Source organism: Canis lupus, chromosome 38 (assembly GCF_003254725.2).
Source record: "Canis lupus dingo isolate Sandy chromosome 38, ASM325472v2, whole genome shotgun sequence".
NCBI lineage: Eukaryota > Metazoa > Chordata > Mammalia > Carnivora > Canidae > Canis > Canis lupus.
Window position 1 is genome coordinate 11,677,507 of NC_064280.1, and position 12,308 is coordinate 11,689,814.

Below are 12,308 nucleotides of genomic sequence, written 5' to 3' on the forward strand. Positions count from 1 at the left end.
CCTGTTTTGACAGAGATAATTGTTCAAGTAAATGAAAAATATACCTTTGCTAATTATTTTATGGACTGGATCTGCTGATGGCCAACGTGGCTGCTAACCAATTATTTTTAATGCATGTTGAAGTAGCTAAACTTATTCTAAAGGAAATAAAAGAAATTTATGCCAATTTTATCTAAAGACTAGATATCAGAGATAAAATCACATATTTTGAAGTGAATTTAGCACCTTCATACATTTCCATACTTTCCTTATGTTAAAAGACAGAGCAGAGATTTTACTTTAATCCTTACTCCATGGTGTTACTGCAATTAGATGTGAAACTGAGGAAGATGCTTACATCATAATATAATAATGTACTAAACCATAAAAGCAACTCACTAGTAACTAAATGGTACAATGGAGCTTATATGGCTTAGAGAGACAAAATTCAACCACCATAATTGGCCACAACCTAAGGAACATGGATAAGAATAGACTGTTTTCTTTCTGAATTCATTAATTCCTGCTATAATAAAGGCTGAATCATGCAACATCAGTGATTCAATTTAGGGAGTCCTGTAGAATGAAAGTTTGAGGTCATTCAGATCTATATAACTTACTTGGGATAAGTAAGAATAAGAAGACAGATTTTGGTACTTGAAGGAAAGTATTTCTTTGAAAGAAAAGTATATATCTAGGTATCTGTAGATCTTTATCTACATATCTACATCTGTATCTATATTTATGTATGCATAATTTATATATGTACAGACTTAGAAATTTGATTCCTCAGGAATTTGGATTATTTTATTCATATTTATCCAGGAGATGAGTTATGTCCTTCTGATTTACTAAATTCACATTTCCATCCTTATCTCCAATTAACTTCCTCTGAAATGTTTTACACACAAATATACACATGTGCGCACATGCACATACGCTCACACATTTTATTTATTTACCTGGTGGGGTCCAAGCTACAAATATGGAATAAGGTCCAATTACTGTGATATTATATGGAGGCTGGATTTCTTCTGGTGTCAGCATAGGTGTTTGTACAATGTAATCATCACTAGGACTGCTGCCACCTCCACTTGTAGCTTCCAATTTATAAATGTATCTATATTAAAAAGAAAGGATTGTGATAAGACAATGCACAAGAGACCTGAACAATGATTGCTGGCTTTGCTCTCCATTGTTTAGTCCTAAATTCATGACAAATTGCAAATTCTCTGCTCGCTGTCCAGAACATCACTGTTGACTTGAATTTTTCCAGAACAATCATCATTTTCTCTAGATTGGCACTGTTTATGCCCCTTCCCACTTTATTTTTAACCCCCTACTAATTACTGACTCTCCTAAAGATTTCAGGAAGGTCTTAGAGTGTGCCAGTAGGTTGTGAAGGATTCAAATTAATCTTCTCCATTTTTAAATGGGTTGGAGTTCAGGGAAATATGTTTAGAGGAAGATGTTTCTAAATTGATCTGCTACTCTCTACAATAAAACTGAATTGATCTCTACTCTCTGCAGTAAAACATCTGTTGATCTAAGATATATTTTGTTTCTGCTGAGATATGAATTGGAATGAATTGCAAATATGTGGAACTTTTTTCCCCTAAAACCACTCATGCCTATATATAGTGTAGCAAGCAGAGAAAACATTACATTAGAAGAAAAATTAGTTGATGTAAAACAAAATGCTTTAAATCTTTTTTATTGCTAACTTAAGAATGCATGTTTTTTGAAGATAATTTGATAATTTTTAATGTTTAATACTTTGTGTATTTTATATACTTAAAAGTTCTCATGCTCTTATTTCACATAGAAGACTATTTACATTTTTTAAAAATGTCATGTACTCTGAAGACTAAAGAATTGAGTTAGTACTTGAGTCTTCAACATCTGAAATGATTTAGAAGATCTCATAGGTATGGAATGGCTAATGAACGAGGAGATTAATTAGCCAATTAATTTAATATTGTTTCATTTAGAAATGCATTCTTTCCAGCCCTGAAAAATTTTAAATTCTACCTATATGATTGGCAAAGTTTTCTTTTAGTTTACCTGCTATTGGGCTCCAGGTTTTTATCAGTGAAATTCTGCTCCTCACTGCCACCCAGGAAAACCAAGGTTCCATTACGACTCAATTGATACTGAGAAATGAGGCCATTGGGCTTTTCTGGTGGATTCCAATATAATTCCACTGTTGTAGAATTGATGATAATGTGTCGAGGTGTCACCCAAACTCCTGGCAAAAAAATAACACAATGAGGTTTTATTGTTAGAATAAAATATACACCTTATCAAAAGTCATACCATCACCTCACATACTATGATATTTTTATCTGTTGTTAAAAAAAAATCTCATGGTGAAACAACAAAAGTAAATATTCCTTACTTTGGAGGTAAAATATACAGTTGAGTAGAAATGTATTTTTTAATGCTTTGATTACTTTATTTCTGATTTGTCTTTAGAAAGTGAATATTAGACAATTGAGTGGTAGAAAATTTCTCTGTCTTGGTTGTTATTCTGAGTTTAATCAAGGCCTGAAAGACAATCCAGGAATTTTAAACTTTGATGCCTATTTATTTGGAATATGTGGAAGTAATCATAATGTAGTATTTACCTGAATTATCAAACTCAATGAATAGCATATGTCGCCTCTCTGACACATGTGCTGTGCTTCTTTTCCTCTTTTCTCTTATTTACTTGCTCCTTTTCCCCAAGTGGATCTAAAAAATGTGCCTCAGATATCTAGGCCCTTTCCTTCACTTAGTCTTCCCTCTTTTTTCTTCTTTTCCAACACTCACTTCCTAGATGATCTTCATTTAGTCTTAGTTTTAAATATCATCTCTATGTTGAACACTCCCAAATGCATATCTCTAGACTAAAATTCTCCCTTGAACTTCAGACTCATAAACCCAACTGTCAACTTGACACCTCCATTTGGATGACTATGCATCAAAAACTTAAAACATCCAAAACAGAGCTCTTGATTCTTCTGTTACAATCTATTCATCTCGCCATTTTGTCCATCTATTCATTTTCGTGGTCAAAACACAGAATTATTCTTGAGGCTCCCATTTTTTTTTTTTTTTTACCTCCAAATGTAATGTCATTAAAGCCTACTACTGGTTCTACCCTGAATGTATATAGTTCCCTATACCTTTACTGCCACCCCTTCTGATCCAAGCTATGTTCTTCTCTCTCATGGACTTCTATCATAGCCTCTTAACTGGTCTCTGAGTCTTAAATATTGCCCTTCTCTATTCCATATAATCTTTATAAAAATATATAAACTATATACATCAGTCTTTGTAATCTTTGTGAAATATAAAACCCTTTGGAAATTATTCATATAATTCCAATTCCTTATAATAACCTGAATAATCTTACATTTTTTTTCTAATTCTGGCTCACCCAGCTCCAGCCACACCAGACCACTTTCTATCCCCAGAATGCTTCTAGTTCTTTCTCACCTCTGGGCTTTTGCACTTCCCTTCCTTCTGCCTGGAACCTTTTACTTATGACAACACAACATTTTTGCAATTTACTCTCATAGTTCAATGACCTATATGAATATCATCTTATCAGGGAGGTCTTATTTGACTAACCTTCTCTAATGATAACTTTAACCTTATCTAAAGTAATCTTAACCTAGTTTTTCCTTTATCCTATGTCCTTTTCTATTTTCCTCTTAACACTCACAACATCATAATCATAATCATTTGTTTCTCGAAATGAAATATGATCATTATTTCTATGTTGTTTTTGCTGCATAGTCTGCTTTTTCTCCTGCTTCAATATTAAGTTAGCTTCATGAGGGTAAGAACTTTCTCTGTCTTATTTGTCAATGTATTTTATGGATATATAATACAATGTCTAACTGATAATGAATAAATAAATAAACTTACTATAAATATACCCAGTTCCAGAAAATGTAAATGTGAGTAAGATATGGCTCGTTCCTATGAGGAGTTTACTTTTCTGCATAAAAGTTAAAATAGATAAGCAACTGTCATTCAAGGTCAAACATTTGAGTACTCTTACAGATGTACAAACATATTGATGGTGAACCGAGGCAATGAGGAAGATCAATCCTATCATTTCATGTTGTCATCTAGGTATGCTCTGAATAGACACTGTACTCTCTTTTCCAGCTTTTAAAAACTCATGCAGTATTAGGTTCCCCTGTAATCAATAGTTTTTGGTTGATTGTTATCTCTGGTGTAAGTTATTCAGTAAAGGATAAGAATTCGACATTTTTAAAAAACAATTTTCAGGACATTCAAATGCAATTTATTTAGCAACATCCTGAAAGAATCAAGATAGATCTTAATACAGTTCAAACTTGCTGATTTTCTAAGGAACAACTGACACCTAGGAAGAAAGCCGTTCATTTTGTTTTGAAATGGATACTTGGCCAAATCCACAAGTGATAGTATACGTTTATATCTGGGTTTCTATGCCAATAGCTGCTGGATGAGTCAACCAATTAACTAGAGTTCTGATTCTAACATGATATTAATTTGTCAGTTTAAGAGATGAAGTAAAAATTTTAGTTCATAATATGCTTCCTGCAGTCCTATCTTTTTCAGCTTGAAGGATGTATAAAAAATCACCAAGGTGCTAGGAAGGCCTTTGCTTAGTTTCCACCTTGATTTAGTCAGTGCAGCCTGTGGATAGAGAAGATTTAATGAAATAACATGAATCAAGATCTTGGGTTTGCTTCGTGTTTTAAATAAAAATTGAGTTTCATATTTATACAAGCTGGTGAAAGTTCTGGTTGCGTTGGCAACAACCCTGTATCCACTGGGTTGGAAATAAAAGGAAATTGAAATGTGGAAAAGCTGCTATGGTTTTACTTGTATAATGGTATGGAGACACCATTATCTTTGAGGTTGCAAGAAATCTTTCATAGAATAAGATCCACTTTTGGTGAAATGTCTTAATGAGTCCCAAGTAGAGAATCTGCTTCCTTCTGTCAGCCTGAGTCTCAGATGGCATCAGAAAAACCTATCCTATATACTAGAAGGGCAGAGTTGAGATAGGTCAAAGAAGGAAATGGATAGTCATGAGGAAAATCATCTCAAAGGGGAGGCAGGGAGCAGGTAAACTAGCTGAAAGCAATAAGAAGGAAAGGTCAGAAGGAAACCTTGGTAGTAGGTCTTTTGCAATAATAGCACCAAAAAAAGAGCATGTCTACTAGATTTGTTTTAAATGTTTTGAGTGTCATGCAATATTACCCACTTCTCATTTCTCTACAAATCTTCATTCAAATCCAAAAATCCCAACATTATTGTGGATTGGCTTTCTTTTAGAAGCTAGTAAGGGTACCCGGTTTTGTATCAGCTGATATCATGGATGCCTTGACTTTTGGACTATTGTTATTTGTAAACTTATCCAACATTCCACCCAGTTTCGTATCATTTTCTGCATCAGGCACTGTGGATGTGGGGATAAAGACATATGGTCTTTACCTTTCAAGGAGTTCATAGTATTATGGTGAATAAAGATGAACAAATAAAAATTTATAATCCAGTTTACTAAATGCCTTAGGAAGCATAGTGCTTTGGAGCACTTAGGAAGAATATCAACACAGACTGGGAGTAACATGGGGATGGATGGGAAGCAAAAGTGGTCGTAGGAAGTGGAGACATGACCAATTTTTTTTAAAAATGGGTTAGCTTAGTGAGACTGTAGGAAAGAGATCTAAACTCAGGGGAACCCACACCAAGTCCCTGAAAAACAGGAAAGTGTAGAAGAATTCCAAGTACCTCAGCATGAGTGGTGCTTTGGATGGCATGCAGGCAAGACCCAAAGACTTAATAGATAGGCAGAGGTTAAAATTTGAGGAATCTATTTTGCTTTACTAAGAAAATGTGGATTTCTTTTTTTCCTGGAAGGATGTGGGATTTTATGAAGGTGACTAATATGAAGTCAGTCTATTTTGACACAGGGGGAAAAGAATTGAAATGGGAATATGAGATAGAGGAGAAATGACAAGAGGCAGGAAGACTAATTATGAGAAGTTATAGGTGTCTGAACTAAGGCAATGCCAGAAGGGATGGAAAGGAAGGGCACATTAAAAAAAATCCTTAAGATTTAAAGTTAATAAGATTTTTTGAAGAACTGCACATTACAACCTAAAAAAAGAAAAGAGAGAGATGCATTAAGAAGGACCATTTTGGTTTGATGAGATGGATGATGGTACTTGGAGGGAAAAAGTTAGAAAAATAAGCTAGGAAGTGAGGAGAGAGATTTTAAGTATTGAATACTGAGGTTGAAGTATTTACAAAACACCTAAATAAAAACATCTATAGACTGAAGGATACATAGGCCTTAAATCTGTAAGTGCAGGCTTTGTGGGAACAGAGGACTCTGGAAGCTTGTGCTTGAGAATTCAAAGGGATCCTGTGGAGTTATAAGTGCAGAGAGTAGAGGTGGAATCTAAAGGAACATCAACAGCTTAAAAAAGGTCAGAGGAAGAGAGATCTGGAATGCAATTGAGAAAGATTCATCTTCTTTTCCTCTTCCCCCCCAACCCCCCCACTGTTATCAATGCTGGAGGTAAGCATGCCTGCAATTTTGCATGACTGAACTCTAAAATTAATTAGAGCTTGCTGGTATAGCAGTAATTCTAAAAAGAGAGAACAAAAATCCAACTTGAACTCTTCCTATTTGACTAAAGGTACACAGTTTTCTGTATGGATAAAATTGTAGAAAATTATGTTCAACTTATCAATGAGGTAGTAATGTACATTAGCTTTTTTTTTTTTTTTTTTTGATTGAAAATGAAAGAGAAATGAGAGAAAAGAGCTCGGGGACTATGAACCAATGTTTCTTTTAATCTTTTAATTTTCCCCCTATCTGCTTAGGACACTCAAGTATTAGACCTTCAAACTATGTCGGGTTCACTCAAATAGGCATTTGGTAATCAGTTATATTTGGGTTATTAATTTAACATGATACAATATGCTTATTTCCACTTTACGGTAAAACAACAGAACTTAAAGTTGCTGTTGATTTGTTCTCTTGCAACCCCCAATTTAAGGTACTCGGTCTACATTTATTTCACATACAAGTTATTCACAAATGGCACTGATGCAGCCAGAAAATGGATTCTAAATCCACGTTTGTTCTGCAGAGGAAAGCCCATTTGGTTTATTATTCCTCTGCACAGTTATTTGGGTTAAAGGAAAGGTGTGTAAAGTTAAAAAAAGAAATCAAGTAAAACATTTCTCATCTCACACTCCCCTGTGTTGTTGAAAGCTATAATTTTTAAGTCATGAAATCTGAGCTCTTTCAAGAAATTTTGTTGGGAAAAGTAGGAAAATAGACGCATATTTTCTAAGAATTTAAATATATGGATTTGATGAGTACACTGAAGCAAGAGACCCTGTTATTTTACCATGTTTGAGTTGCAGCCAAAACTGGTTGATAGATCCTTTAGAAATTATCCATTATCATCAAAGTATCCATTTGATAGTTTACCTTTCCAAAAAATCCACTGCTGGTTTCTTCCTTTCAAAGGAACACTAAGCTTTTTGACATGAAACATTCTTTATATAGAAAACATCATTAGTGAAATCCTGGTGAGGAGCCATATGCCCCATATGTGGAACTTTCCATTTTATTCCCCATTTACTGGTAGGAAGTTCAGGTCTAATATTCTGAGGTACAACAATCCCTTTCATTAGAAGAGTAATGGACAAGCACTTCAGGACTCTCCAATGGTAATTAACATTATAGTTCTGTTGAGAAACTCATGTATGCCTCTGTTTCCCCCACATTGAAAATAGGCAGATAATAAAGATGAGCAAAATAATTAGTTGATCACTATCCCAAGCTCCTCAGCCTATCTTTCTCCTAAAAGTAAATGATAACACCCACCCTAGTTCCCAACCCACTGGTAACCATTGTGATGTGTGTATGCTTCCAGAATTTTTTCTAAATTTTTATTTATCTATAGAAATGAGTATGATTTTCTCTGTATTTTTATATATAAAAGAAACTATGGCTTAATGTAGTTCTGAATTTCCTCTTCATATGTTTAGATTGTCTCATTCTTTGAAACTGAGGCATGGAATTTCATAATATGAATATGCCTGAGTTTATTTAGCAATTCCCCTATGCATAGCTATTTAAATGGCTTCCAATATTTTTCCATTAAATAAACAAACAAAAATGCTTCAGTAAACATCCTGGTACCTGTCTCCCTGTACATTTGTGGAAGCGGGATTTTCTGGCATGGATAGTGAATGTAAAACTGCTGTGTCATAGAAAATTAACATTTTACATTTAATAGACCTTCCCAATCTGCCTTCCTGGGTGATGGTCTGTGTTTAATTCTGTATCTCTTATCGTGTTTGTCAAAATCCTTGTTCTTCATGGTCCATCTCAGAACTCACCTGCTCTAACAAATATTTTTTGATTTTCATGATGGTTATAATCTCTCCCTCTTCAGATTAACTCGAGTATTCTGTTCATTTTTTTTGAATTGATGTATGATTAACATACAATGTTAGTTTCCTGTGTACAACATATTGATCTGGCAGTTTTATATGTCACTTAATAATAAGTGGAGTCACCATACAGTATTACAATATTATTGACCAGTTTGTTCTTTCTTACCATCACCTTTCAGATTCTCCCTTTATATATTTTAAAGGTTTTATTTATTTACTTATTTGAGATGGTGGGAGGGGCAAAGGGAGAGAGAATCTCAAGTACACTCTATGCTGAGCATGGAGACCAAGGAGGGGCTTGATCTCACAACCTTAAGATCAAACCCCTGAGATTTTTACCTGAGCCGAAATCAAGACCCTGATACTTATCTGACTGAACTACCCAGGTTCCCCAATTCTCTCTCTTTAAGTTTTGGTACTTGTCCTGTGCCTTTGACTTGATGGTAAGTTCTTCATGGTAATAAATAAGTAAACATCAGCAGTGAGCATGTCCTTGTTATGTATCAGGCATTCCAGAAATACTTAACTTTGATTTTTTGAGGAATTTTATATCCTAGTATATAATAATTTTTTTAACAGAAAACTAAATTTAAAAGGTTTAAAGAACTTGAAAGCAAAATTTATGTTGGGAGGCTTACAGTTGAATCCAGCTTTAAGAATGGAAACCTAGAATACAATTTTATTTTGTACTTGTCGATTTTATTCCTTTTTTGTTTGACATGAAAGGGTTTATGGAATTCACTTCAAAATGCCATATGAAAACTTCTTCTCCCAAATCATGGATATTTTTTAATTACCTTCAGGGGCTGCCTGCAGTGTCTGACCTAGAAAAGGCTCACTTGAAGTGCATCCAGCAGATGTACAAGCTGTAAGTGTGAAGCTGTAGTTGGTGTATGGCTGGAGACCTAGAAAGAGCAAACAAGAAATAAAGTACATCTTGAGAGGATTATTTATTATCAATTAAGCACCGGAAGTAGCATGTGGAGTTGTAGATACAATTTCCAAAAATATTAACAGCAGAAAATACTCTTTAATGGAGATATGAACTTTACAAGCAGCTTGATATAAATAGAAATTTCATTTAAATTAATAAAATAATAAATTCTAAGCTTTAAAAGAAATCTTAAAATTCATGCAATCCATCCACCCATCCATCTTTCTCTTGATTCCCTTGTACAAGAGGTCATTGAAAAGACTGCCTTGCCTAGGCAATCACAGTATTCATCTCTCAAAGAGCCTGTTCCATCTTTAGAGAGCTCTAGAGTTCTCCTTATTTTGTTTGAAAGTCCTTTCCCTAAATTGTGGTGAATTCTTTCCATCACTTGCACCCCTAGGGACATATAGAACAAATCTAATTTCTTTTCCACATGACAGTTCTTCAAATATTTGTAGACAGTTATCAAATCCCCCCTGAGTCTTCTCTTCTCCAGGCTAACCATCCTAGTTTCTGCAATTGCTTCTTATATGAATAAAGGTGGAAAAAAATAAAAAGAAGGTTAGATTCAACATTTTTTAGCCCCAAGCCATATTCAGCTTATATTCACACCAACTTTTTTTTTTTTTTTTTTAACTTTGCACTTCTCTGTATGTGCCCAGAGTACCATCTCACACTTAACCTCTGTAGTTTTTGGGGGATGTATTGGTTTTGTCTTTACACACTGATTAAGAATAATTTGATGAAAGGATAGTGCTTATTGTATTCAGAATATGACACAGCCCAGTAACTGCTCAATAAGTTCTCAGGAAAAATAAGAATGGCAATCCTTTTACAGTAGAAATTATATGTTGTTAGACTTCACGACTCCATAGCTAGTGACCTTGGGCAAGTTATTTGGCTTCTCTTTGCCTTGATCTACTGATCTATAAAAATGGGAAATACAGGAGCTAGCTTCTAAGGCTTTTGGGAAGATAAAATGGGTTATGTAGAGAAGTACTCTCTTTGAATAGAAGAACCTTAGCAGCATTCGACAAGGAGTCAATGGAGGCTAACATTTCTTGCTTTGATTCTTGGGAAAATTCAAACAGTGCCAGAGCTAAAAAAATTTTCTTAAAGAATGGGCTTAGTCTATATGTCAAACAATTGGGCCAAATGATAACAGGGATCTAATAATTATCATATCAATTTTTCATGAATTCTTAGCTAAATTTTTACATATATTGTTCTTTTGGTGGCATGACTTTCTCCAGAGACATTCAGGTGTCACTCTGTGGTTTTATGTAGATTTTTGCTCAAATTCTACATTTTAAAAGATTTTTAAAGATTCCTCAAGGAATATCTACACACTACACCCAGCGCTTGGTCTTCCTTCAATTTATTTCCTTCTTCATAGGCCTCAACATTTTCTGATGTTTTATTACATCTGTTTATTTATTGTTTGTCTCTCTGTCTAGGATGTAAGCTCTAAAAGATCACTAAAGGATACTATATCTAAAAAAATATTACTGTATCCTTCGAATAATGACAGGCACAAAGTAGATGCTTGTTAAATCAATGAAAAAAATTAACCAGTTCATTTAGAATTAGAGCAGTCGTCTGGGTTCTCTGCTAAAGCAATAATGTTCTGCAGCTGGAGCTGCTTCAGGATTCAGCTTCAAAGCCCTTTGTGTTTCCTTATCAATTTAGTGATAAGATACAGATACTTATTTGATTGTAATCTTCCATTTGGATGCTATGGGGGATTTACATAATTTTGATATTTACCTGATTTATAGATAAGAAATATGATGAAAGATCTAAGCCATACCCAAGCCATATATATTTGATAAAAGTTTATGGGAAAATGCCAAAGATTATAAAATATAGAGCTCAAAAGAAAACGGGAGGGATTGTCTAAGTATGAAGGTCAGAGACTTCAGTGGCAGGCTGATTTAGTCCCACAATGCACCCTCTTTACTCTTGCTATTGAAAAAGGGGTCTAGACCCTTGTAACACTGTTTCATCTGAACATCTTACTTTTTCACTTAGAATATAAGCCCTTTGAGAGTAAGATTTACGTCTTTGAGTGTTTTTTTTTTCATCATTTTTTCCCCTAGTAGTGCCTATCATAGGTATTTGATATTTGTTAAATACTGTTTAAAGAACACAAAACCCATAAATGTGCTCCATAAAGATGTCAGGCTATGATGTCTATGACATCCAGCCAAAGTGTGATCTGACCAAATAGACCCTTCCTCATAGTTCCATGAGTATCTCTGCCCATAACATCTATTCCTTGTATAAGCAATTCTACCTTAGTTACAGAATATTTATTAAAATAATACAAAAATAATGGAATGTGTAAACGATAAGTAGTTTCTAGATTTTGTCTGAATGTCAGACTTAAATATGGCTGGGTAAAAGTGAAGCAATGCTTGACCTTTCTTCGGAATTTTCTTCTCAAACAAAAACAAACACCCCCCCCCCCCCAAATGAGGCCTAATTCTCCTTTTCATTTTGTGTTCTAGCTAAGATGATTGCCAATAAGCAGTGACTATTGAAGAGACTTTTTCTTGAAGATGTATTTTAGGATACATCTTAGAAAAAGTAGAGAAAATTTGTCATCACAGAAGTGTTCTAAGGTTGATGAGAGGTCTGAGGATGTTTGCAATGAGGATAGCAGCTAAAAAGAAAATTAAAGTATATGAAAATAGAAATTGTCCATTCTTTACAAAATCTTTCTGAAGCAGGTTTAGTGGAATCCACTTTATATATAGCTCAGAACACTAGAAGACAGCTGTTTAGAGATGGTACAGCAGTGGAATAGCTAGCTCATTACGAGTTTTGATAGATTAAGGAAAGTGTGCCAGAGGAGTCTGTTACAGGTGCTTAAATTGGATGGTATGGGTTGGCCTTGCAGAGCATTGGGCCAGGTCTAGTGGAG

The 12,308-nt window shown here is 34.4% G+C and overlaps 1 protein-coding gene across 1 annotated transcript in view; it reads right to left on the reverse strand.

The window, feature by feature from the left end:
- The window catches only part of USH2A (usherin), a 686,658-nt gene that overhangs the window by 121,734 nt on the left and 552,616 nt on the right, over nt 1–12,308 (reverse strand). Inside the window, 3 exon segments of the mRNA XM_025420646.3 lie at nt 942–1,099; nt 2,044–2,227; nt 9,246–9,353. Coding sequence (XP_025276431.3) covers nt 942–1,099; nt 2,044–2,227; nt 9,246–9,353 — 450 coding nt within the window.